The sequence below is a fragment of the Porites lutea genome, chromosome 8 (genome assembly GCF_958299795.1).
Source record: "Porites lutea chromosome 8, jaPorLute2.1, whole genome shotgun sequence".
Lineage (NCBI taxonomy): Eukaryota > Metazoa > Cnidaria > Anthozoa > Scleractinia > Poritidae > Porites > Porites lutea.
In genome coordinates this window covers 27,506,002-27,533,967 of record NC_133208.1, presented here as the reverse complement: position 1 = coordinate 27,533,967, position 27,966 = coordinate 27,506,002, and the positions used below count along the sequence as shown (strand labels likewise).

At 39.6% G+C, this 27,966-nt stretch overlaps 2 protein-coding genes across 3 annotated transcripts; one reads left to right on the top strand and one right to left on the bottom strand.

Annotated features, from left to right (window-relative positions):
• Positions 1-14: 14 nt before the first annotated feature.
• LOC140946126 (uncharacterized) lies at positions 15-27,630 on the bottom strand. 2 transcript variants are annotated; one of them, XM_073395205.1, is made up of 13 exons: positions 27,552-27,630; positions 27,362-27,470; positions 26,569-26,679; positions 25,178-25,203; positions 24,309-24,476; positions 23,231-23,415; positions 22,267-22,422; positions 22,072-22,149; positions 21,081-21,164; positions 19,415-19,573; positions 18,723-18,753; positions 17,123-17,259; positions 15-439 (listed from the first exon to the last, which is right to left on the bottom strand). In XM_073395205.1, the coding sequence occupies exons 1-13, from the start codon at positions 27,586-27,588 to the stop codon at positions 320-322; spliced, it is 1,401 nt and encodes a 466-aa protein (XP_073251306.1). In that variant the 5' UTR covers positions 27,589-27,630; the 3' UTR covers positions 15-319. The 2 variants fall into 2 exon arrangements, with proteins under 2 accessions (XP_073251306.1, XP_073251305.1); XM_073395204.1 differs by lacking the exon at positions 15-439 and adding an exon at positions 15,184-16,143.
• Positions 4,078-7,869, top strand: LOC140946665 (GFP-like non-fluorescent chromoprotein). Its single transcript, XM_073395773.1, has 5 exons — positions 4,078-4,124; positions 4,689-4,789; positions 5,812-6,030; positions 6,357-6,566; positions 7,737-7,869. The coding sequence occupies exons 1-5, from the start codon at positions 4,122-4,124 to the stop codon at positions 7,867-7,869; spliced, it is 666 nt and encodes a 221-aa protein (XP_073251874.1). The 5' UTR covers positions 4,078-4,121.
• Positions 27,631-27,966: the final 336 nt, after the last annotated feature.

Below are 27,966 nucleotides of genomic sequence, written 5' to 3'. Positions count from 1 at the left end.
CGCGCGAGTCAAGCGGGAAGCGCAAGGTGCCGTTTCTTGGCCCGCGTTTCTCGCGCGTCGGGTAAGTCTGTAATACGAGCCAGCCCCATACCACTTCTTAGGTTTACAATATTTATAAAAAAACAAAGGAAGAACAAGGAAGCAAAAGTGAAGCACTCACACGAACACCCGCTCAGAAGAGAAACGCGACATTTCACTAATGATTGGTTAAACACTTAAGGTCAGTATAGTTCTAGTAGTCAGCCAAGCTCCCACTTTTAGAAGGACTCATTGACCGTGAAAATTCTCTCATGGTAGTGGCAAGCTTCTCGAACTCTTCCTATTTAATGGCTTCCAAACTTCTCTGCATTCGAACTTTTGAATCGAGATGCGAGCAGCGGGACTCGGGTTCCTCGAGTCTTAACTTGAGTCGCTGGATTTCCTCGTCCCGCTCGTCAAGCTGCATGTGAAAAATAAAGAAGCATTATGATAAGGCGGGATGTCTCGCTTCCGTTCTATTTGAAAGGAGCTGCGTCACTAAATTTATCAAAATTCAAAGTGTGGGAACCTGCCACCGAATTGGGTGAAACATAAAAATAAAAGCTCAAAACGTTAAGATAAGGTATGAATAACAAAGCAAAATACGAAAGGAAAATCGGAAGGACAGACTGTCTAGAAGATAGAAATGGGATGCAATTTTGGTTTTATTGTCTCATGTAACCACAGGCAGCCCAAACTCACGTTGCGAGAGAAGGGTGTAATGTAATTTACATAACATATGTGACGCGCCGGTATCGCGTTACAGGCGACCGTTGAAAATATAAGAGACTTTGTATGGGAAATATATTACTGAGATCTGCGACCGCCAAATAACGCTAAACCTTACTTTTTCTTAAATGAAATTAATAAAAAAGTCTTACCTGCAATCTATTCCGCTGCGATTTGGTGTCTGTTTGTCGTTTTACTGTTTTTTTGGCTTTATTGCGTAACCACTGTTACTCCTTTCATAGAACGAAGTGAAGGCTGGTCACTTCCATCTGTAGGGGTCCTGGACCAGTAACAAAAAAAATGCCGTTTTTTTCGCCGAAATTCAAATCCGCTGCAAAATTTTCAGCTCCAGCCCAAGAAGGAAACCTCTTCTTCCTCTCTGGGAGATCGGCTCGAAAAAAAATCCATAATTTCCCCATCAAATCGAGCCATTTGTGCCGGACTTCGAGGCAAGTCTGGCTTTCGTGCAGTGCCTGTGACCATTGTCGCGCTTACCAAGGTTTCCAATTTCAAATGCAAACTAGTTGCCAGGGTAGCGTGGTGAGGCGAGGAGCCTAGTTAACGAGTCATTTCTGCCCTTGCACCCGTCGCGTAAGTGCTAATTGTCACCCTAGCAACTAATTTGCATTTGAAATTGGAAACCTTGGTAAGCGCGACAATAGTCACAGGCACTGCACGAAAGCCAGACTTGCCTCGAAGTCCGGCACAAATGGCTCGATTTGATGGGGAAATTATGGATTTTTTTTCGAGCCGATCTCCCAGAGAGGAAGAAGAGGTTTCCTTCTTGGGCTGGAGCTGAAAATTTTGCAGCGGATTTGAATTTCGGCGAAAAAAACGGCATTTTTTTTGTTACTGGTCCAGGACCCCTACAGATGGAAGTGACCAGCCTTCACTTCGTTCTATGAAAGGAGTAACAGTGGTTACGCAATAAAGCCAAAAAAACAGTGAAACGACAAACAGACACCAAATCGCAGCAGAATAGATTGCAGGTAAGACTTTTTTATTAATTTCATTTAAGAAAAAGTAAGGTTTAGCGTTATTTGGCGGTCGCAGATCTCAGTAATATATTTCCCGTACAAAGTCTCTTATATTTTCAACGGTCGCCTGTAACGCGATACCGGCGCGTCACATATGTTATATAAATTACATTACACCCTTCTCTCGCAACGTGAGTTTGGGCTGCCTGTGATGTAACAAGACATGAGTCAATATCTTCCATTAGCTGCATTTGAATGTTCTCTCAAAAAACATAATAAACTTTGTATTTGTTTTTAATTGAAATCAAACTGGTTCACTGAAAATTGCCGACTTGTAGTAATTATGTAATATAAGACGAATACTTCTTTTGCCCTGGAACGAAAACGAGTTCTCATTTTTTATCAAGAGTTATCCTCTCTTGTTTTTATTTATTCATTTTTTTTTTCTTTGCAAACAGCAGAAACAGACAAGTTTTTACAAAAAAAGTTGTTCATGCAAACAACTTGAAACTGCTAAAGTAAAGGTGCGGCCGGCTATAGTTGTCAAAAAAGGTCTTTTATGGATGCCGGCCACATCAGGATACGAATGAAACAAATGAGAGACAAAATTTAAGATTACGGCCGTCTAGACTACCGTGTGGCACGAAATTTTTGCGGGAGTTTATTTTTGGGGATTGGCGATTCTTTGTGTTTTGCGGGAACTAATTTTTGCCATTAGGACAGATTGGTTTTCCATGCTGGGAATTAATTTTTGCGATTTTCAGAAAGTACCCAGTACCTAGCATTGATAATATTTTCGTTTTTATTGAGTAATAATAAATACATATTTTCAAACAATAAACCAGTATTTCATTGTTTTTGACAAGTTGTGATTGAACAGACACGATTTCTTAGTACTGTATTTTTGAAAAGAGAATATTTACTCTGGAGTAAATTTTTGCGGGAAAAATGTTTGCGGTAATTTTTATTCGCGGGAACTCATTAGTTTTGCGGATCGCTGGATAAACCGCAAAAATCGCAAAAATTAGAACCCGCAAAAATTTCGTGCCACATTGTAGCTTGCGTACGTGATCAGACGCCTTTGTAAAATGGGGTTGACAGGCGTCCCAAGCTCACGTTACGAGTGTGTTATGTAAATTAACTTGCGCACAAGAGAGTCGGTGTCGCGTTACGAGCAACCGTTGATTCCTTGTATGAGAAATAAAATACTGAGGTCTGCGAACGCTAAATATCATTATTCTTACTTATTTTTCTATAGAATAAATAAAGGAGACTTACCTTTGATGTATTCCTGTGTTTTTTGGCTCTGTAATAATATGAAGAGTGACAGGGGTCAATCAATAAGAGCCACAAAACTCTGACTAAATCCCCGGAGGGGAGGGAGGGGGGGGGGTACTGGGCTATATAGGTGTGTGCCGTTGTGAAGGGTATGGTTTTCAAGCAGTTTACTCTAGGATAGGGTATATAAATCAGAGAGTTTGGGTCTAGAATAGGGTATCATTTTTCAGGAAACTGATCAGTTGGTTGAAGATTTTATCTAGACTAAGGATTGTGGTAGAAGGTTTTGTTTCGGCTAGACTGTGCTAGTGACCTCAGTAGTTTCTGGAAAACAGCTACTCTAGGATAGGGGAGACTTGGGGAGTTTACTCTAGTATAGGGTAGCAAAATTCAGCTGAACTAGCTCTGGTATAGGCTAAGGATTCCAGGCTCCCAGCGGCACATCCCCACCCAGAAATTCCTTAAGTACCCCCCCCCCCCCCCGGGATTAAATCGATGAATTCACACCAAAAACACAGGAATACATCACATTTTTTCTCTACATAAAGGTTTGCCTGGACTGACTCCTGTAGATTAGATATTAATAAAGTGCTGGGCCTTAATATAGAGAGAAAACCGTTTACGGTACAACCCATGAAACAGCTAGCCATAAATCAGCTCATGGATCACACAGGAGAGACGTAACACACATTTTATGTAAGCTAAGCTGTTTTTTTATTGAAATCCTTTCATTTTCGTAGGTTACGGAAACGATAGGTTTTTTTCCCATACAAATCCCTATATTTCGAATGTTATGCAACAATGTCGATGGTCGCCGATGCTTATATTTCGAACTTGGGCTACCTGTGCTAGTACAAAAAAACTCTTTGATGAAAACCCATCTAAAAAGTTCCCACCAGGAAATATGCTAATAAAAGAAACGAGGCAAAAGTTCAATTAACTCGTCTGGAAAAGTGTCTGGAGATTATGCAACTCACCTTGGTGATTGGTTGGTTAGCATTAATTTTGTCATATATAAAGAACCGCACAGAAGCAAGCTGCATTCACTACAGTGTTCCGTTCAGAGACGCAGCTAAGCACAGTTTCCAAGTCGTTTATCGTCACTTCTTCATCTCCACCATGGTAAGAACATACAGTTCAAGTGAACCTTTATCAGCGATCATCTCCACCACATGTCGCTCTTTTGTTTTTTGTCCCAGCTAACAGTCCTTACAGTTTTCTTTTGTGCTAATTTCTCTTGTCTACAACGCCCACCGGTCATTAACGGTGCAATGGCCACCTTGAGTGCTTTCCATAACCAAGAAAATCGGCTCTTCACAACGGCTAATCGAAAAAAAAAAAAAAAACCATGTACGAGCTGATATATTGTGCCTAAATTGGTTTGTTAATATTTTTGTTCTGATCATTTGGTTTCTGGTTGATTTTGATAGTGTTACGTAATACTACGCTAAGTCAAACTTTTATGAAACTACAAAAGTTCAATCTTTTTATGTGTTTCATGTCGTTGACTTGTTAATATGCCCGAGCCTGAGAAAGTTTCCGTTTCTAGTTTTCCAGGAATTTTGCTTTAGTTGCATGAGCCTGAAATTAAATTGGATGCCTAAACAAGGAGGTTTTTGTAGTATCAAGCACTTTTGCACGTTACAACCGTTTTAACATTTTTTCCGCTGTCTTTCAATTTAACAGAGTGTAATCGCTAACCAAATGACCTACAAGGTTCATATGGAGGGCACGGTCAATGGACACGCCTTTGAGGTTAAAGGCGAAGGACAAGGACAACCCTACGAGTAAGTTAAATTTCTGTTTAGTATATCTCGCGTTTTAGCAGTCGAGGCTATTTTCATTTCCATGCTTTTCTAAAAATTGGGGGAAGAAAATAGAATTATAGTTAAACCAGGTAATAAGAACGGCCTGTGTTCCTATTTTTTCAATTAAAGAAGGTCCTATATTACCCGAGGCTCAGAGAGGAGCAATTTATTTTTCACTGCTCTTATAATAAATATAATAAAATCTGAATTGCATGATGTCCTACATGGAATCAGAGTGCGTGTAAAATTTTGTTCGTTCGCTCTATTGTGTAATAGTCAATAATACATTACATTAGACTTGCACAATTCATTAAATATGAAAACTATATAACCATTGTCTTATCGCGTACTTGGTTCTCCAGTGAACACGGTATGGTTTTCAGGGCCTTGAGAGCGAATAGAGGTTTCCCGATATTTGGGACGGACAAGCCATTTCTTGTCTTGAACAGGGTCACGAAATGAACGATTTTTGTCTTAAAAAACAAGTGAGAGGCCTCATCCTCTGATTAAGTGGAGTAGCGCATTCCAAAGTGGTCTTCCTAAATCTGCGCCCTTCCCAATCGCAGGATTGTAATTTGAAGATCGGTTCTTAACGAGAGGGAAAAACTTGAGAACCGGTAGATTTTTTAAGTGTGACTGATTTTTTCCAAGGTAAATTACCTCGGAAAAGTTTTATCGTCTGGGTGTTGGATATGTCTCGAGAACGACAGAGTTTTCCTTGACACCTACCCCAAAGCGATAAATAGGGAAAAATGAAATACCGGGGAAGGTCTTGATGACAGAACCGGACATAGCTACCGCTGTGAAAGAAATTTGGGGGGCACGAGTCGTCTACGTCTTTGCCTTTCTTCACCTTGCACGTTGAATTTGCGTAAGAAATAACAGCGAGATAAAAGAAAAAACGTCTCTTTGATCAGCTAAATCCCTGCGCATCTTGCCTAATTCTTGAATTTATATAAACGTGTCTCGAATTTATAATGCAAACTATTTTTTCTTCTCAGCGGTGTGCAGACCGTAAAGCTCACTGTGACCAAGGGAGGACCTCTGCCGTTTGCTTGGGATATTTTGGCGCCACAGACTCAGTATGGAAGCATACCATTTACCAAGTACCCTGGCGACATCCCGGACTATGTAAAGCAGTCATTCCCTGAGGGATATACATGGGAGAGGATCATGACTTTTGAAGATGGTGCAGTGTGTACTGTTATCAATGATTCCAGGTACTGAAGAAAAAGATAATTGAATCAAAAAGTTTTAAAAAAGCAATGAGTCTATCAGTATAGGAAGCATGAGTATTATTAAGTCTCCCATCAAGTTTTTGCTCCCTAGAAAAAGCTAATGGACCTAATTATAAGGTGGTAATGAATGTCGGCGAAGCAGACTTGGTTATTCCCAACCACTAAAGTTTCAATTATTGAAAATCCGCCATATCGAGGGGCTGCCCGCACGCTCACTTGGAAATGCGCCTGCACTTATGAGAAGCGGTATATGATAAATATCCACCACCTTTCCTTTGTAACTGTCTTTGTTTTCTCTTTACCAAAAGAATGGACGGCAGCTGTTTCATCTACAACGTTAAGTTCACAGGGGTGAACTTTCCTCTCAATGGGCCTGTTATGCAAAAGAGGACACAGGGCTGGGAACCGAACACTGAGCGTCTCTACGCACGTGATGGGATGCTGATAGGAAACAACTTTATGGCTCTGAGGTTGGAAGGTGGTGGTCATTATACGTGTGAATTCAGAAGTACTTACAAGTAAGTTATCAAAATTGTTATTTATCCTATTATCGAGGGTCCCCTAGATGTAGGTTTTTCGCAGCCCACGGTTCGCAGTCGCTGTCTGCGATCGCTTGTCGGCCCTTGCCGGGAGAGTTCGCCTATCAAGCCCGGTATTAAACCTTCGCCTTTCACTCGAATAGCGCAAACTGGTCTGGGGATGAAGCTGGGTTTTTCGGAAAATAGGGATTCGGGAAGTTACTGACTTGTGGGACGAGGTTCACTTCAGGAGTTGTTATCACGAGAGGTATACGGGATTTATATTGCATATAGCCATTTTACAATGCGTGATACTGCAAAAGTTGTTTTGAAGAATTAGCATCCAGTAGAAACGATTAAATAGCCAACGAGGCGCGAATTAAATAATAGTTTTATTAAAGCCAAAACGAAAAATGTCATGTGATTTTCCCTTGGTTTACCGGAAGTTGCATTAGTCCTGTCATTTTGTAATATTTAAAAATGACTTTTACTAAAATTCCGCCGCTTTGTTCGAGAGATATTTCGTTGTTTTCCATATAAGGTCAAACTAAGGTACATGAGCTGATAACCAAGATTGAGTGAACCAATCAGAATGCTAGAAATGCCGCAATATCCGAGGTTAAAAAATTTAATAAAAACAGATATTCATGATCTAGCTTGTGTATCAGGCCTTCCTAAGGGGCTAGGGGAGAGGAGATTTTTTTCCCCAGAAACGCCTGATACTCAGGCTATTCATGACCTCATTTTCTTTTCTACCCAAAAGGGACCCTCAAACCAACTTATTAGAGCTGGTTCATTCAAGGGTTGATATATTGCCATGTTATCTTACTGCAATTGCGTCTCATTTACATGATGCGTGATGGCCAATTCCGTTTTCCCCGTGATGCGTGATCCCAAAAAAAGTCAGCGTGATTCGGGATAGGTACCCCTTTCCCTCTGCCACCGTATTTAAAGGTGTACAATTTCTTTTATTCATTTTATGACCTTTTTTTTCTCTACTTTAAAACCCCCTCCTCCTTGGTTTGGATTTTCTGTCTGTTTTTAGAGAAAATTGTAACTTGTTGTCTACAAGAGGAAAATATATATCTGTAATCATGATTTAATTTTGCCTCATTAGGATCTATGCAGAGCGTTATTGAGTTTCTTTTTCCTTCCCTTTTCGTTTTTCAGGGCAAAGAAGGCAGTGACGCTTCCAGGGTATCACTTTGTTGACCGCCGACTGGATATCACGAAACACAACAAAGATTACACAAGTGTTGAGCAGTATGAGATTTCTATCGCACGCCACCCAGCACCTCGCTGATCTCCCTTTATCAGCTAAATTAGGGCAGGAATACTCAGTGGCGAAGAGATTTTGATTTCAGCCAAAGAAGTTAAAAGAAATGTAAACAACAAGCTTAAATGATTAAACTTGTGAAAAAATGTTAATTCTTTGTCACTTCATGTTCATTGTGAATCGATTGCTCGGCATCTGAGTAGGTTTAGGTTGATGTGCGTTCACTGCCCGGGGGGAGGGGGGGGGGGGGTTACTCCCATACATTACCTATACGGGTATGAGTCGCCCAACCGGGACGTGATTTTAAAGCTCCTGATTCAGAACGGGGTATCCATTTTAGAGGCGTTTTCTAGAACAGGGTATAATATTTCGAACGCACGAATTGAAAAGCTCCAGTGCTCCGGATGATTATGAAGAAGCATTTATTTGATGTATAAGTCGAACAAATAAAAAAATATCTTTTTAAAAAAACAGGGCTATTTCAGTTTACAAACTTTCTTGAACGGAGTATAACGAATTCGCCCATTTCTAGAACGGGGTATCAGTTGTAGGAGGAAATCTAGAACGGGGTATAAAAAATTGGCCCATTTGTAGAACGGAGTATCAATGTTACGGGAAATTTTTTTTAGAACGGGGTGCCAATTTGGAGTCCCGGGCGGCACATACCCACCCAAAAAATACCCAGATGACCCCCCCCCCCCCCCCCCCCCCCCCCCCACGGGTTCACTGACCCTTTCACGGTTTTTCAATTTTAGACTGAATCCGTCAAAACGGGTAAAAAGGACGTTTTAAAATGAGTAAAGATGCCAAAATTGAACGTGATTTGTTGAAAATTAACGGAAATATGGCTCCTCCAAGTGGCCGAATTTTAAAGACTTTCTTATGGTGGGAGGCAAGTTTGTGCTCCCGGCCGTACAAATTAACGTCTGTAAAATTTCGCGATTGTTTTTTTTAATTTAAACTTGGCAAGTTTCCTAAATTGTAAGGCGCTCTTTCTACCAGTGTTGATGGATATTCGCCAACTGGTTACTCCTGTTTTCGTGTTCGCGCTTTCTCAACTATCTCGGAAGTTAACATTTGCTTCCACCTTTTATTTCTGAACAGACGTCTTAAGCGAGTAGCCTACAGGAAACGTTTTGTTTCAAATTTACACGCTTTGTTAGCTGAAACAATATGTGTAGAAAATCCAGCTGAATCGTTTTGTCAGTACATTTAAAACATTACGTGTAACTATTTAAGCTTCAATACCTAAAAACAAATTTGATTTGTTTGATCTCCCTGTACATTTCCTTAAAAAGAATTCGACAAAAAATCAAAGCATTTTCCCTTTGGTTGGCATCTTCTTATCTTAATGATGTACATATAAATATACACCGTAAATATGATCTAATAGACACCCGGGCTGTCTATTTAATTTTAGGATTCCAAGCGTTTAAGAGAGAGGCGTATACAACTGTATTCTCCGAACTGTAGCAAGCTCAACTAAACTATACTAATATGCTATCGGAGAATATATCAGTTTTAAAAAAAGCAGATAATCCTGTCCATCCACTGATACGTCTAACCTGCTTAATTGTTTTTTAAAGCTCAAATTCGATCTCAAAATCTTTGCTTTGAACTTCAAATTGAACAAAATGCAAACTAAGCGCAAACACTTGTGATCCTGAATGATTTTGCTCTATTTCGCTATTTCCTAGCATTTTAGCGAGAACCCTGGGAACGAGGTTGGTATTTTAGAGCAAATGCACGCAGGGTGTGTAATAAACAGCAGGCATTTAATAGAAAGGGGAGTCCAATACAAACTGGAAAACGTAAAGGGGGCCTTTATTAGACAAGAAAAAAATGGAAAATGGGGAACTGTGAAGAGTCTTTTTAGGAATCGTCCTTTAATTTTATTACATTTATTGGAAGGTGATGACGTCATACATTATATACTTTCGAGCGTGTGCCGTGTAATGGATGCTTTCGTATTTCGGCCCTCGTTTTAGCGTTTTCATGTGGACGGGCAAAAACGATTCAAACTCGCTACGTGTGGGCGCGTATTTTAAAATATCCGGATGCGTGTGGATAGGGCGTGAAATATGATAATCACAGATAAAGAAAAAGAAATTGTGACTTAGTTAATCAATTATGACTAAATTATGACTCAATTAATTTTAATGTCCATGTCCTCGTTCGTTGTAATCCTGGTCGTCCTGTTCTGATGAACTTATTTCTTGTTTCTCTTCATCTTGGCCTTCCTGTTGCAACTGACTTGACTGTTTTTCCATTTCCTGTTCGATTACCAGCTCGTTCAAATAATCCCGGCATGCTTTGACAACTCCATGTTTTGTGCAGCTCGTAATGCATACTTCGTTACAGGTCGTGCAGCTAACACAGTCATCCCAGTCATCACAACTGCTTTGGCACATTCTATATTGACCGTCGCAATACCGGATACAATCTACGAACTGGGCACGAGGTCTTTCCATTACGAAACTTGTGAGTATTAACATGAGAAGTACTGGGAGCGAGACCATCTAAAGAACAAAAGTGAAAGCTTTAACGTTTAGTACGTTTATGTTTTAAGACTGCGAGCAGTAGATCGAGAGCACGCGCGTGAGGGGCGGGCGGGGTTGCTGCGAGGAACGAGAGCGAAGAAGAAATTTGAGACTGCGACAGGATCTTTGATCTGGTGATTTCCTCTCTCCGCACCAATTTCTGCTCTTTTTATCATTAATTTGCATAATTTTACTTTTTCGCTCGCCGCAAGTGGCTTTGAGGGAAGAAGGAGCTAGACGACACCACCACTCGCGGTCTATTTTGTTGTTAGTGTTGTGTAATTTAAAAGTTTTGTGTTGGACTGGATTTTCAGCAATAAGTAATCTAGAATTTTTACCCGACTGGAAACTATTTCTCAGAAATGTCATATTTTAGAGCAAGTAACCAGGTGTTCTAACCTGCTGCTCAATAAATTAAAGCCTTGAAATAAGTTTTGGGTGTTAAAGGTATAGAAATTGTCCAATTACAATGAGTTCTAATTTGTTTACCTTATTCTCCTTAATTTTCGCGGGTTCTTAAATTCGCGATTTTCGCGATTTTAAAAAATTCGCGAACTTAAAGACCCGCGAAAAATAACGACCGCGAACTTTGATCTCGCGAAATTTAATGCACATAGAGAATCATGTATTTGTGTTTTCAAGGGTCCTAAACAATTTTTAACACAAGGTGTTAGTACAAGGAGCTTTCATCTATCAAAATTTTTAAAATTTTTCAAACTAACTAGGTGAGCAGCACTCTGCGAACTGTTGCTGTAAAACTTGTTTGTTACTTATTTTAGCTAAAACCGTGGCCCCAATTTCACAGCTGTGCCTGTTCCTTTTCGTAAATCCGGCCAAACCTTCAATATTTGCGACCATCATTATTTTTAGTCATATTATGGCTTAAATACAGGCGTTTAGTACTTGATTGTAAAAGTCCCTGAAGAAGTCTACGATAGTTAGACGAAACGCGCAGGAGAATAAACAAGTTTTACAGCAACAGTTCGCAGAGTGCTGCTCACTAGTTTGGTTTTAAAATTTTAAAAATTGTCTCATCGCTAAAGGGTGGGAAAAAGCTGGCATCGCCCAACTATTAGATGAATCGTTTAGTCTTCCCCTGAGGATCCATTTGAAGAGATTGAAGGTTATATTGAGATCTCCTAGGAAGGACATGTAACGATACTCTCGATACTCGATAATGACTCGGAAGAACAAGAAGACTATTTTCATTACTGTAAGACTGACTTTTAGAGGAATACGGCTGCCGCTAAGGGACAACATATTGGTTTTGTTTCAATTGTTGATTAACGTACAATTTTTTTGTAAAAAGGCAAAAAGTAAAGTCACTTAATCGTCAATTTCGCGAAATTAAATTCCCTGCAAACACAATTTTTCTCCGCGATCGCGAAATTAAAGACTCGCGAAATGTGCCGAGAAAATTTTCGCGAAATTTATGTCCCGCGAAAATAAAGGAGAATAAGGTAGCTATTCCTTATGTAAGTGATCAGAGTTCTGCTTATATATGAGTGACTGAACTAGCAATAAAACAACTTGTTGCATAATAAAAAAATATACTGCTGATACTTTAATTTGTTTTAAGGCTGATTTGGTCTGGAAGCAGGGCACGTCACGGCCACGACCCATAAACCGAGCTATGCCGAGCTAACAGAGAACTTAAGGCTAACTTAGAAATCGCTTTTTTTTGTTTTCTGTTTTAACCAAAGGACGACAACAGACGCCGAACGGATATTTACCCAAATTGAAAAAAAAAAAACATGCCCAAAATAGCAGAAAAGTTAAAGTGCAATGTTTTCCAAACAAAAGCAAGCCTGTATGCGAGCAATCAGCCATTTTTGATCCAGCAAAATGAAAAAAAAGGACAAAAAGAAAAAAAAAACACCCTTCGCTCTCCACCGCGGAAAATAAATAAATAAATAATAATTAATAAAATAGGAGTCACGAAATGACAGGGTTGAACTAAATTATGCTTGTTTTCTCTTTGACAGAATCACCAAGTAAATATTAATTCTTTTAGAATTCCTATACTATACTTCGAAAGAAGGTGAGAACTGACATAGTTTTAAATTTAGCTCAGTTTTGAACTGTAAAATATGGAGCTCTCAATACGTAGCCCCGCAATGTCATACTTTGGGAAGCAAAAATCGACCCTTTCGATTTTTCTGTTGTCGCATCACTTTGAATTGAGAGCAGTGATTTAGGTTACAGATGACTTGTGCATAGTCTGTTAAGTCTGCTTATTAATTTCTATCCATCCTCTCTCCTGACTATGACCATAGTGAATCTACAATTATTATTTCAAAAGCCTGCAAACAGAATTCCAAAAAGGTACAACAAAAAAGATGCTCTGCTTTTAAAATTCGACTGAATACGATAGAAAAAGTGAGTGGAAAGTACGGCTACTTACGGTTCAGATCGTGGAAAACTTCTGGTTAAAACAATTCTTAGATTTTAAATGAAGAATAGAGCTAGAACTGTGGCACATTTTACCAAAGTTAAGGTCTTTACGGCTGCTTTTTATGCTGTTAAAAACGGAAAAGCCAAACTGTTTTATACAATAGTTTGTTGGTTACTTCCTTCGTAGGATGGTCTTGTACGGCCTCTCATTTTACACCATTGGGTTCCTTTTAATTTTTTCAATTACATCCTTCAGAAAAGTGAACACAAAAGGCTTCCCTTTTTTAAAGAGAGATTTAGAATCACGTTTACGGAAACGATCACGTATACGATTTGTGCCACACGTGACCAAGTTTTCACTTTACTTATCATTCACTGTCAGTTAGTTGACACAAAAATTATCAAGTTTCCACTGTTTCCCTAGTTTCGAGATTTTTTCAACTTTAATCTCGTGTTTACCATCTTCCATAAAGGTGATCTTCATCTTTAATTTATAATTTGTGCAAGTTTATAATCAAAGTTAGGAAGCGAAAAGGCTTAATCACTAAAAAAGCGGAAAATTGGTTTTTTAATTGAATATCAAAACAAAAGTCAGTCTGTGGCAAAAAGAAATCACCCATGTAAGTAGAAAACGATTTGCCAATAAAGAAACTGCGGCCGAAGTCCCTGGGCAAGTGTAACGCGAAAATTTCATGGTGTAAGCAACTTTTTGAAGAAAACATGGAAACTACCACATCATTTTCTTCTCATCTCATATGTTCATATACGGTTCCAAACACAAGGAAAAGACTATGTAAGCAAGTATTACGTGAAATAAAAACGACAAGAAAAGAACGGAAGGAATATGCACAAATCGTAATTATGACAAAATGAAGGGCAGCATAAAGAAGTTTTAAAAACTAATTCCAACCCCTACATTTCCATTCCCTGCAATTCTACGCTTTCTTTTTTTATTCTCTCCCCTTCCTTCCTTATGCAAACAATCTACAGGATGTTCTTAGACAATACTTAAATTTCTTTTATTCACATTTGTTTTTTAAGATTTTACAATTGGACAATCTCACACCTATATATCAACAACTGTTTTTAACGCATCTACACCTCATCGCACACAGTAATACTATCAATAGTAATAAAAAGACGAAAGTTATCGGTTAAACCAGGTTAAAAATGGGGCATTGAAGATTTAGAAAGCGGATACATTACGAAGCGCTATAGGAGCTATGCCACGCTATTCGTTATCTTTTTTAAAAAGCTAAAACCTCTTTTGCATCAAATGTATTCCAAACACAATGCATGTAGTCCCGTTTTGTTATTTAACACTATATTTAGGCATTGAAACTGTTTCCTGTCCTTTGTTGCAACAGATTTCAAGGATGGACGTGAATTAAAACGTGACAAAGTTGGGCCTGCAATATTGTGGTTAGACTTCCCGGATGAAATTTTCATGATATCTTCTTCGTAACTCTACAGGTGTATTTTGTGTTAGAGTAAAGGCATCCCCGGGGGGGGGGAGGGTACTGCCATATATGGGCTATATAGGTATGTGCCGCTGTGAAGGGTATGGTTTTCAAGCAGTTTACTCTGGGATAGGGTATATAAATCAAAGCGTTTGGGTCTAGAACAGGGTATCATTTTCCATGTAAACTGATCAACTGGCTGAAGATTTTAGTCTAGACTAGGGAAACCGGGAATTGACACTCAAAAATATAAAAAAATCAAATCGGCTTCGTTTTGGCTGGACTGTGCTAGTGACCTCAGTTGTTTCTGGAAAACACCTACTCTACGATAGGGGGGGATTTGGGGAGTTTAGTCTAGTATAGGGTAGCAGTGTTCTATCTAGGGTATTTAAGGGGTAGAAGTTTTCCCCCAAAAATGCCTAGCTTCCCCCTCAAAAATATTGTTATCATTACAGAATGTAAGTAACTGTACTGGCAAAAATCATCCAGGCGCGACGAGGTCAGTGCACGTGAAGTAAGTATTCCCCGTCTAATCACACTATTTGACAAGGAACATGGAGTATTATTTAAAAATAAACTACCACTGTAACATTTCTTAAAATTGTGTCTCAAAATGCACCAGATTGTATCTCAGCGCATGTTCATTTCAAAAAATTTCCGGGGGGCACGCCTTCGGAACCACCAGGAAACTCATGGCCTTCGGCCACTCGGTACTTCTCCTCCAAACAATAAATCCTAGATAGAACCCTGGGTAGCAAAATTCACTTGAACTAGCTCTGGTATAGGCTAAGGGTTCCAGGGTCCCAGCGGCACATCCCCACCCAAAAAGTTCTAAAGTACCCTCCCCCGGAAAGGCACTAAGCAATGATTACAGTAAAGAATCGACCTGAAACAGCAATACAGACATAGCTCCGTTAAGATCGAAAGCCTAGCTACAATTTACAAGTAAAATTAGCTCTATTTGCAAACAAATTAAGATCACTCTTGAAATATATTATTCATTTTAGTCCCAATTGAGCACGAAGACTTAAGGTACACATTATATCCTGTTTGGCCTTAAAAAAAGCCTTCCGACCCCTAGAAACCGTTCTCGGGCCGCTTTCTTAATCTTTTAAGGGGTAAACGTTTCAGGACACTTTATTTCAAACTGTAGTTTCTCAACTTGTGCTATTTAGCTGTGCGCGAGGCAAGAGATCCACCGCGGACTTATGTCTAAGGTGTTTTTTGTTTTGTTATATTTAGCTTGATTTTATTTAACATTAAGGGAGAATATAGGGAAGGAATGAGCTTTCTTTCCCTAAAACCCTTTGCGTCCAAGTAAAATTACGAAATGACAGATGGCGCCGACCAAGACCAGTTTAGTTTTAAACACAAGGAAGTTTTTTAAAAAAAGTTAAGTAAATCAGCAACAGCTCAACTTTGAGAACGACCTTCGTTGACGCAAGGGACTGCATAAAATTGCGAGGAACGCGCGAGTCAAGCGGGAAGCGCAAGGTGCCGTTTCTTGGCCCGCGTTTCTCGCGCGTCGGGTAAGTCTGTAATACGAGCCAGCCCCATACCACTTCTTAGGTTTACAATATTTATAAAAAAACAAAGGAAGAACAAGGAAGCAAAAGTGAAGCACTCACACGAACACCCGCTCAGAAGAGAAACGCGACATTTCACTAATGATTGGTTAAACACTTAAGGTCAGTATAGTTCTAGTAGTCAACCAAGCTCCCACTTTTAGAAGGACTCATTGACCGTGAAAATTCTCTCATGGTAGTGGCAAGCTTCTCGAACTCTTCCCATTTAATGGATTCCAAACTTCTCTGCATTCGAACTTTTGAATCGAGATGCGAGCAGCGAGACTCAGCTTCCTCGAGTCTTAACTTGAGTCGCTCGATTTCCTCGTCACGCTCGTCAAGCTGCGTGTACAAAATAAAGAAGCATTATGGTAAAGCGGGATGTCTCGCTTGTGCTCTCTTTGAAAGGAGCTGTGTCACTAAATTTATCAAAATTCAAACTGTGGGAACCTGCCACCGAATTGAGTGAAACATAAAAATAAAAGCTCAAAACGTTAAGATAACATATAAATAACAAAGCAAACTGCAAAAGGAAACACGGATGGACAGACTGTCTAGAAGATAGAAATGGAATGCAATTGTGGTTTTTGAAAATTTATTTGCCTAACAGTTTTTCAAAATCCATTTTTGTTGTTAGTAATGTTTGATAAAATGCTTGGTATGCATATTTGTTTGACACAAAGCTGTGATTTTGTCATTCACAAGTAATTTCTCAAGTTCTAAAGCGAATGGGGACGCGTAACTGGCATTATAAACAAAATGGAACAGTCAGCCGTGACACAGCCTCTTTAAAGTGACTGATCAGGGTTTATAAGGGTAAGGGTCAGGGAGGTAGATAACAAACACGCGTGACGATGAACAAAATGGTCAGAGAAAACATCGCGACCAGATGGGATGGGAGAGAGTGAGGAAGCTTTTTAACAATCACAACCAAAAGGTAAAAGTCATTAATAGAAATATGTTTTGAAGTACATGAACAGCTTGACAACAATTTCACTAAACGAAAAGACTGTGGAGGAGGCAGCGTGGCGGAGTGATCAGTGCGCTGGACTCGCAATCCGGCAATTCCGGGTTTGAGTTCCGCTCTGGCCACTTGCTGGATTTGTGCTTGGTCCTACCGAGTTCAAATCTTCGGCCACGCTTGTAAAAAGTCAACTGGTTGCCTACTACCAGTTGTTACGTTCTGTTTGGATTATTTGTTCCTAATTATTTGGATGAATATCCTTAGCTCATCCTAGCTGGATAAGCTAAGTGCAGTTTTCACTTTAAACGAACCTCTAATCTTTTAAGCTTTTTTAAACGAAAATGTATCTTTCTGTACCTTGACGTTTAAGTTTGCCACTTCGTCAGTAAGGAGGAGCTTGTCTCTTTTAAGTGCGACGTTTTCTGAGTTAGTCGAGTCGTGCTGCCCTTCAATCTCGTTCAACTCACTGCGTAGCTGAGTTCGTCTTAAATTGGCTGCAAGGAAAATTTAGTGACATTCATTTATGAGGTAAACTAAAAAACGCAGCTTTCATCCGCCTCAACAAGCTATAGCTATTTAAAGGTGAAATAAATTATAAAATTGTCGACGATGACGATGCTGATGACCTTATTTGTTGATGATGATGTTGATGATAGTGGTGATGATACCGATGATGATGATGATAACGGCTATAAAATTAGGATATCCCGCTCCCGATTCTCCCTCCCGGTGAAAATGTTGAGGAAAAAGTATCCTGCCTTTCCCTCTCATACATTCCACTCCGTCGAATTTAATAATAATAATAATGGAATTTATATAGCGCTTATACATCGCTGTCCTAAGCGCTTTACAATGTAAAAAAGGACATAAGAATATCATTAATCACAAGCTTACATATAACACTACTCTACATATTGGGAAATTTATAGCATACACATCTTAAAAAGGAAAGAAAACAAAAACAAATATGATGAAACTAAATGTCATATACCTTTTTAAAAAGAAACGTTTTCAACTTAGATTTAAAAAGATTAACATCAGAACAAGCTCGAATTTCAAAGGGGGAGCTTGTTCCATAGTCGGGGGCAGCAACGGAAAACGCTCGCTGGCCATAAGTTTTCATGTTAAAATTTGGTTCTTCAAGGCGTAAATGATCCCTTGATGACCGTAATGTCCTTGATTGATGGTAAAATTTCAAAATATCTTCAAGATAACGGGGACGGGAGTCATTCAATGTTTTAAAAGTTATTAAATTTATTTTAAAAACAATTCTCTCCTCAACAGGAAGCCAGTGAAGATCTCTTAGAGTCTCGGTGATGTGATCTCGCTTTTTGAGACCGGCTATAATTCGAGCAGCCGCATTTTGAACGGACTGCAACTTAACTATGTCCCGTTTTTGGGCACCAAAAAGAAGAGAACTACAAAAGTCCAACTTCGAGCTAACAAAACTGTGAATTAGAATTTCTGTGGTACTTTTACTGATGTATTTTCTTAGTTTAGAAATATTTCGTATGTGATAGAAGGCACCCTTAACTATTGTATTAACATGTGGTGAAAGTGACATTCTGTCGTCAAAAATCACGCCAAGATTTCAAATTATCAATTTCAAAATATCCTGATCAGATTTAGGCAATTCACAACGAATTTCAGGGCCGCTTCAAATCACTACGTCTTCATAAGCCACCAATTCCTGTAGGGCTGCCTTTTTTCTTCGTTGAAGTGTCATTGTTCTGGTAAGTAACACTCTTAGGCAGCCATTTACTTACGGAGAAGAGGACTATACTTTGCCTTTTTCGTGCTTGGCTTAAAAACTCCTAATTTTTTCAACACAAGGACATTTAGCACCGCAATTATAAGGAGTTATGGGTGAAAATGCAACCTCTCTTCTGGAATTCAAATGTATGAATTTCATATTATTCCCTCTCACAGAATAATTTTAGATTAGGCTGAACCTTACCTTCCAAAGACGCTTGTTCCTCTCTTGACAACTGAAAAAAAATCAATAAGCCATCAGGTGTCTGTCATTGATAAGTTTTAGTGTGGACTACAGGCCTTGGTTATTCAAACGTTGGACAGAGCTATTCACGGGATAAATCAGTATCCTGACTATCCAGCGGATAAGTAGTAGGGAAGTCAATTGCGTTATCTAGTGGATAGATATTTATCCAGTGGATAGCGTTACGCATCTTTTGAACAACTAGGCCCAGCGCCGATTAGCCGCCCCTATTAATTTAATCAGGGGCACCTCGGCCGAGAAACCGGACTCCTTTCGACTCGATTTCGTCCCCGTGAGTGACGAACGCGGACCCGTAATCAATGATTACCTCTAGTATATAGTAGAGGCTCACACAAGGGAAACAATAATATTTACATGTGAAATACGATGTTGAAAGAAACTCTTAAGAATCAATATTAAAAGCAAATTTAATCCTTTTCTGTCAGAGAAAGTGCACGAAGTAATTGCCGAGTGAAAAGTTGGTCACGGTTGACACTTGTGATGCAAGCGCGTACTTAAAAGTACCGCTGATGAATGCGTGAAACGAGGGCGCAAGGCTAAGAGGGAAAAAAGATGAAGGAAAAAAAACATATTGTGGGAAAAGAAAGAAAAGAGGAAAATGGTGAGAATTGAAAAATGAGTTTTTTTAATACCTTCTGAAGGGTTTCCTTAAGATTATGTTGTTCAAGTCTTAATAACTCTTTCGTCCGTTCTAGCTCCTGCTGTAAATGTTTCTCACTCTCTTTCAGCGTTACTAGTTCCTGGATGTTGGCCTGTCGACGGTAATCTTTTTCGTCCTTGTGGGCACGATCCTGTCAAAATTAAAACGATACGAGGATGAAACAGGTAAACTATACACATTTTCAGATTCAGTTAACCCAGACGGTTCGTCTTGAGGACTGGAAGAAAAATTCGATCCCGGCGGGGGCGGGGAGGGGGGGGGTGGGGGAGGGGAGTTGGCGTCCCCTCTATAATAGCCTATACGGGGAGGCTCCGCCCGAAAGGGGTACCTTTTTCAGGCTTCAGGCATATAAAAGGGTAGGGTGTTCACTAGTTGAAGTTTAGGCGGATTCATCGTGACGTCATTGTTTACATCTTTGCTCATTAGCATACGAGTTAACCCATAGAAGATCTAGCCGTGTATACCAATTAGGTTCAACAATTAAAAGAGCTGGTTATTTTATGCAGTTTGTGTAAGTTTCAGCTCTTTGCAAACAGCAACAAAGAAAATAGCAGCAATTAAAAACTCCAAAATTACTGGGTGCCAAAAGTTTATAATGAGCTCATACCTTCCATGTAAATTTTGGGGTTTTCCAAAGAGAATTTCTCCGAAACTATGTATATCGGGCTAAAATTTTTCAGAGATAACTGAAATATTATTGTTATGCTCTTTCAATATTCAGAAATTTCATTTCATTAGCTTCAATTCATCAGATAAAGATAAGCCTATGCTAATGAGGCAAAGAATGTAAACAAGGATTTGACTATATGACAAGGAATGACAGGGTAAGGAAATCTGTAAAAAAAGCGTGATCCACGTGCAAAGTTGTTGTTTTGCTTATTAAACCCGAGGGGGACTTTAAGATTCAAAAGTCTGATTTAGCAACAGAACGGGAACGTCACTTGACGACAGCGCGCGCAAATCAAACAATTGGCTTGACCAATGATTGGGCACCGGAAGTCGAGTTTAGTCCTTACCGCGCGCTTTCCTGTCGTCAAATGACGTTCCCGTTCTGTTGCTAAATCAGCCTGAAGACGCGACGGCAACGAGAACGTCTAAAAAACAATAGGTTTAATAAGCAAAACAACAACTATGCACGTGCACCACACGCTTTTTTGTACATTTCTTTGCCGTTTTTGCACGACTATGACGTGAAATTCCCAATTTCGTGTTTTATGGAGAACTAAACAAGCAACGACGAAACTTTTCTGCTCTCTGAACTTGAATATGGTCCCTTGGAATTCAAATTCAGGAGGGTTTGCGTATATTTGACATAGTAAGTAAGTAGGAATAATCGCGATAAAGACTGAAAGAACGCAAATTCATTTTTTAAGCGACGTTCTCGTTGCTGTCGCGTCGTTGGATCTTTATAGCCCTAATGTCGAGGGAAGTTGGCTGTCACAGAATTGTGAAGGTATGTTTGTTGTGGAGGTGTTGCTGCTGTAGCAGTGACTAGAGGATGGACTTAAGCTGACACAGGAGGCTGCCTAGGCACCTTGCTACATAGCAATATTCTTAGGGAAAGATCTTAGAAGACAGAAGAATCATTTTTTTAAGCAATGCACTACGCCATTTGCGGACACATCAGGACAACTCACCATATCTATTTGTTTTCTGAGTTCGATGACTTGAGCCGATATAGCAGCATTCTCTTTAATTAAAGCCGTACAGTCATCTTGGATCTGAAATCATAACAGGTTTTATTAGGTTTAAATTTATCGTTTATTGATTGATTGACTAATCTTTATACAAAGACTTTCAAACCCCTCGCAGTCATTCTGATCCAAGGCTCGGTTCCTCAAAAGATGGTTAAGTTTAATCCAGGATTAAGCCAAATTTTAAGCAAGGTTTTCTTGTCTAAGAACATGTTACTCGAGCTTACAAAATTACTTTTGTGTCCTTACTCCGAGATTCAGTGATGATAACATAGAATTTTACCCTAGATAATGCATAGGAAGGTAAATACAAAAATAGAACAAAATTTTTATTCCTCGATTAGCGCTAATCGGCCTTTCAGGAACCGGGCCCAGATTCCCATTTCCTACTGTGCGCGATTCGGTAGTAGGAGGCGACTAGGTAAGATTAAACTGTTTCTCTTTGCTTCTCAGTGATCTTCCTTATGTTGCCGGTGGTCTAATGTGGTTTTAGGTCACGTAAAATGGGTGTAATATGTACAGGCTGTATCTCTAAGATGACTGGTTCCGTACGCAACATAGAGTGCAAGACATCCATACCTCTGCGTTGGTAAACTGGCCCAAGAAAAGTTTTGGCGGCGCGAGGGAGTAAATAGGAAATGATGTCAAAGGCACGTAAGGGTTACATGCTTCCCACGCGAGAATCCTTATTTTTGGGGCTTACCGTCTTACGAGTAGAGGTTAACAAGCTGTTCTGAGGACCACTCGCAAAAGTGTATCGTTTCTGTTTGGCGTCACAAATTTGCATGGTTCCCTGCTCAGAGACTATTGGCGGGAAACAATTTTATTCTTTGATGTCACGTGACCTTGAAATAGTTAGTGTTAGCAAACCCAATTTTTTCATGCTCATTATTCTTGAGGAGAAAATCGTAGTTACATGTAAGTGTAACTGTACCTTGTTTCTAAGACTTCTGTCCTGTTCAGCGTTAATTTCTTTTTCTTTCAGCTGTAGTCGTAGCTGTCGTATTTCTTCCTACATTGAATAGGAAAGTTTTCAAACAAAAATATCGTCAATGATGGAGCAAATGGGTGCAATTAGCTTGCTATTGGTGCTAACTGGATGTAAGCCACACAGTGTGTGATGCCTTACCCTGAGTGCCCGGCCAATTTCTTCTTTTGTTTTCGCTTGAGAGTCAAAGAACTTTTCGTCCATTTCTTGAAGCTGGGTCTTGAGCTTTAAACACTCCGCTCTCTTCTCTTCCAGCTCTATTCTGAGATTGTTTAAATCCCCAGTCTTGCGGTCCAGCTGAATATAAAAACGAAAATGGTATCCTTACCAACAGAAGTAATTCATAAGCCATAAAATTCCTATCCAAAGTCTGATAACATTCTCGGCTTTAAATATCATTCTTAGACTAAAATCCAGCGAATCAACTCATCGCAGAAGTGATACTCTCTAAATATGAATCGCCCTTTTTACAGTTACAGTTGGAAACGAAGCTGGAGTTGACCTTGTTTTGATATAACCCTTCCTGCTTTATTATGCAAAACTTGTTGTTGTTATGCTGACTAGTATTTTTTAAGCAAAATTTTCATTAGAAAAGGAAGGAGGTTTGTATCAAAACAAGGTCAACCTCAGCCTCACGTTCACTCAAAGGCTAGGACACCACGCTCACAACTGTAAAATGGCCTATTGGAGGAGAAGATAAAAACTATTTCAGTCTATTTGAAAGTGAGGTACCTCTTGAGTCAAATTTGGCGCCCTGTGTTATCCCGTTTTGTTTTGCTTTGTTTGTCACTTTGTTCTTTAAGTTCTTTTTTTTTTCACAAACTGAACAAACTGAGCTAGACAATTATTTTCGTCTGTATCAAGAGCACCATTTTTAACCTGGCAAATTCATCTAAATCAGTTACAGTTCCGTGATTTTCACATAATATCCACCGCAGCTTCTTTCAGCGTTTCGTTGTTGCATGGGTCAAGTTAACTTTAAAATTTATTTTTAAAAAGCATTTTTCAGCTTGTGTGTCTTTTTCTCGCGGGACAGGATTCTCGTCTCGAGAGGCGTTATTCCAATTTCGCGTGAGTTTCAAAAACAGGTAAAGCCACAACGTACCTCTACTCTGTAATTCTGTACTTTTCTCTCAGCGTCCTGTAATGCTGTTAGTCCTTTGTCAGCCTCACTCTTGTACTGATGCACTTGTAGATCTCGGCGAGCACTATCACGATCGTGAAGGTCCGCCATTTTTTTCAGCGACACTATTTCATTCACCAGCTGGCGTTTCTCTGCCGCATGGGACTCTGCAGAAACATTTTTGTTCTGTTTTAGACACAATGGCCTTTCCACTAGCAAACAGCTTAGGTGATTCGTTACATTTCAAAGATTGCTGATGAGCGGGTCTACTTTGTGCTTTGTGGTACCAACAACAAAGAAGCTAATTCCATGATGTTAGTTTGAAAATAGCTTGAGAAAACAGTCGACATTTCGCCACGCCACTACTGGTTTCCCCGCGAAAAGATGTCTGAGAAACAAGCGCAAAAATTCATACTGATGACACATCACTACCCAGATCTGGGTAGTGCTTCAGTTAGCAAATTTCCCACGTGGCACGACCAATCAGAAGCACTACCCAGATTTTGTAGTGACACGTCATCAGAATGGAATTTCTGCGCTCGTTTCTCAGACGTCATTTAGCGGAGAAAGAAGTGGTTGCGTCATAAAATGTCAGCTGTTTTCTCAGGCTGGTTTGAAATTGCTCAATTCTGTATGCGCATCAAATGAAATGAATCAGGATCAATGGTCCTGCTCTTGTCTGAAACAGGGAAGCAAAATAAACGATTTTTGTTTTAAACAGGCTCAGGGTTTGAAGTCCTCGGTAGCACACCTCTACCCAAACGTCCCTTAAATGCATCCCCCCCCCCCCCCAGGATTGCTCGATAATGATTATCTCCTGCACACTTTTTTAAACGCCAGCACAACAGCCTAAATTTTTAATTTAGCCAACCAAGAAGAAAGAAAATGTCAAGCGTGAGATGAAAGGAAAAGAAAAAAATATATTTATTTTTCTTTCCTTCCCTCATCTCACATATTGCCCTTTGCCTCTCATGCTCTTCTCACGTCAGTCTAGAACAGAAGCACACCTGACACTTGTAGCCACCAGAGGAGTTTTGACAATAAATGCTAAATACTTCACCTTCAGCATCCCTGAGTCGTTTTATTGCTGAGTCTTTCTCTGCCTCTAACATGTGCATCTGTGATTCCTTTCGGGCAACTTCTGATGCTCTCTCATCCACCTGCCCCTGCAGATCGCGCAGCTTCCGCATCATGCGATCTGCTTCCTCTGTGACTCGAGGAGGAATGGCTATGGAACAAAACAACGAACTTACTAACAAGTTGTGATCAGTTTTTATGGAGAATTACCAAATGATGACTGTTTTGAGCTTTACCTTCTATCTTTATTTGTCAGGGAAGGAATAAAACTCAGACCAGAGCAACTCATTTACATATAGGGAAAACAATGGGTGTTGTTGTCAGGTAAGTCTGTAAATAAGGTTATCCACTTCGAGTTTTGTACGCCCAAAACTGTCAGGCAAGGGGACCTGGCAGACTAAATTGAGAGCTTAAGAAAAATGTAAGACTTTTTTGAGCGACGCATGTCAACAGGAAGTGGATGTTTGTATTCTTGGGCCATGGTTTGGCCAAATTATTGGGCAAATCGTCTATAAGAGTGAAGACACTTAGCAATACAAATTTGGTAGCATGACAAGGCATATAGAAGAGAAGAGGCCTCAATTCCAGCTGACATGCATCGCTCAAAAACAACTTTGCTTAAGCTCCCTACAAATGCCTTTCTAAGCTCCCTAATATTATGGTATCTGATTGGAAGTAGAAAATTACACATCATGTACACGAATTTGTTGCCATGTGAAGAGCACCTGTCAAGAGCAAAGTGGATTGTCTGTCTCAGTATTGTAACAATGCTGGTATATAAGTTGCCTACAGTTGAATTAATTAAACTGTCTTTAAAAACCTCTTTAATTTTATGTTTTAAATTAGGCTCACCTGAAGCTTTCCGAGCTTGCTCTCGTCTGGTGATAAAAGGGTCAGTCAAGGAAAAATCATGAACACACTCGATATCGTCATCACATTTCTTAAAAGTTCCTCAACAATTATTCAACTCTAACCTACACTGTACTGCTAACTCTTGAGTCGATTTGTGGACAAAATTCTATGGTGTGACCATGCATTTAAATGAAATCTCTTCAGAAGTACTTTCACATGGTACTATTTATTTAAGATCTTGTTCTAACTTTTAAGGTTGTGGATAAAATCCCACGGTGTGACCTTTCAAATGAATTATCTTCGAGCAATACTCTCACATGGTAAAAAGTCCATGGAAAAAATCTTATGGTGTGACCATTCAAATGAAATCTCTTCAGCAGCACATTTCGCATAGTACTTTTTGTTTTTCAACATTTATATTGAACTTCTGGGAGTGAAAGGGTTAAATTTTATGTTGATCATACTAGTCAGCTCTTGTTATTGTGGACACCCTGAGTAGGACCGAGATCTAATGTCCTAAACAACAGGAAACCGTGGTGATAGGTATACCGTATAGCGAACTTTCAATCTGCCTTCACTTACGAGAACTCATTCTCGTAAATGACTAGCTCTAGTTGCGACCATTTTATAAGGTTCCCAAGGTGCACGGTTGCTTAAGAGAGCCTCAACTGTTTATACAAATGTGAACACTCAAGCGCCTGAGTGCCTGAGAAGGGGGAGCATTGATTTGAAGAGGGAGCACAATAGTGTTAAGTTGAGGAGACACAGAGGGAATCCTTTTGATCTATCCCGATTGATCCATTAAATACCGTATCTCCTTGAATAATAGCCGCGGATGATTATTAATTTTTTTCGCAGAAAAAGGGGGCAATTATTCGAGGGAGACGATTATTTCAAATATTGCTGACTGGAAGTCATGCCCTAAATATTATATTTTCAGTTTCCCATTAAATAAAAAAATAATCACATCAAATAAACTGAACATGGGCTTTTTAATTAAGTGTTTCAAATTTAGTTCCTTGTCTGACTAATTTTCAGAGCTTGAATCGCCACTGATCAGTTTTTCTGGATCACATTGCAGTTAAACTTGACAGGGAGGGGATAAAGGGAAGAGAAGATGGCGAGAGGGGCGGGCGAATCATTATCTTAAGGGAGACTATTATTTTTGAAATATTTCCGTCAAAGGAGGGCAATTATTCAGGGGAGGCAATTAATCAAGGGACGGCTATTCTTCCAGGAAATATGGTAGCTTTACCGCAGGATTTTTCTTGCAGTGGATATTTCAAGTGCAATCTTTGGTTAAAATAGATAAACTAACTGGGCTAAGTTTGATAAGTTCAAACTGTTACAGAAAAATATGCAGGTTTTAAATCATGGCTGGCAAAGGATACAGATAGTTGGCTTCCAACTCAAGGAAATAAATCTGTTGTTGAAGATTCCTGATGTACTCATTTTCAATATCTCCAATTGCAGCATTAGATGTGGAAGATCTGGTATGTTTTCTGAATAAGAAGAGAAAACAATAGAAACATTAATGAAATCCTGTATTCCTCTCACTCGGATAATTAATTGAATCAATAAAAAATAATTTTGCAAGCTTGCGTTAATTTTCCCTAATAAACTCGAAATCGTCAGGTGCAGTGAGGGTTGTGTTCCCTGTAATTTTTAAGCTCAATTTGGGATTTAAAATTGTTGTTTACTTTCGCAAACCTGACAAGGATTAAAAGTGCTTTTTTCGGAAAACAAACACACAGTTTGCAGTTAAAATCAGCCTTGCAATTTTACATACAAATTCTTCAGCGTTTTGTGGTATGTTTATACGATTACAGTTATGCACAGTGTAATTTCTTCGAGTTTTGCACGCACGGGCATTTTGAAAGGATCGTTCTCCTGGGATAAACAGCTATACCAAACCAGCACTATCGTTTCTTAAACTTTCTATTACTTGATTTAATGAAGGCATACAAAGAAATCCGTTTGTGTGAAATTGTGAACGATACCAAAGATCGGCGAAGACAGTTGTAGCAACTGGGGAATGCCTGATATCAGCGTGCCAAACTGCCGCGTGCATAAACAATAGTGTCCCCAACTTTTTTATTGTACCTCGATAGAAATTAAGTGAAAATCACTTTAGCCACAGTAGCACCTGGGAACAACTGAAGGGTATGTACTTAAAGAGCTTACCCAGTTTTTGAGTCAAACGATGCCGCTAAGTGCAAACTTCTACTACCCGATTTTCCAAAACTGCCAGAACGCCGGAGATTATCCGGTGCACTGCTCCGAAGTGGAGAGGCTACGACGGATCAAAAGTAAACATAATTAAACTAGGAAAACACTGGACTTGCTTTAACAAAATATATTCAGCACAGCTTACCAGATCTGGTACCTTTCGTCCTTGAAAACGATGCCATTTTCTCTTAACTTCAGATTGACAACATGAAAATGGCGTCGCGTAACCAAAGAAATTTTTGCCGCTGAAATCGTTCGCGGGCTCAGTGTTGCCCCATGATCGGCTACTTACACTGTCAGCGGGGAGGCTAGAGTCAGTTGTGACGGTCACTTTTCGTTAGGAAAAATCTCACCGGAAAAAGGCCTCAACCCAAGGAAATCAACCGTTAAATTCTTTTTCTGAGCAGCCTTCATGACACTTTCTCACGGCCATAGTAGCGTGGAAGCTGTTGGGCCGAAACGGCCTACCACTTGAATAAATAGCTCGGGCGTTGGGCAAACAATATAAAATTATCTAACAGAAATGATGACTGTGGAAAATATTGAGCTAAACCCCTCAA

Coding starts and splice junctions, on each gene's coding strand:
- LOC140946665 (XM_073395773.1), top strand. Junction 6,031..6,356: donor ACTGTTATCAATGATTCCAG/GTACTGAAGAAA, acceptor CTTTACCAAAAG/AATGGACGGCAGCTGTTTCA. Junction 6,567..7,736: donor GAATTCAGAAGTACTTACAA/GTAAGTTATCAA, acceptor TTCGTTTTTCAG/GGCAAAGAAGGCAGTGACGC.
- LOC140946126 (XM_073395204.1), bottom strand. CDS start 27,588: ATGGCATCGTTTTCAAGGACGAAAGGTACCAGATCTG. Junction 24,477..25,177: donor GCAAGCTCGGAAAGCTTCAG/GTGAGCCTAATT, acceptor TTTGTTCCATAG/CCATTCCTCCTCGAGTCACA. Junction 17,260..18,722: donor GGAACAAGCGTCTTTGGAAG/GTAAGGTTCAGC, acceptor TTTTCCTTGCAG/CCAATTTAAGACGAACTCAG.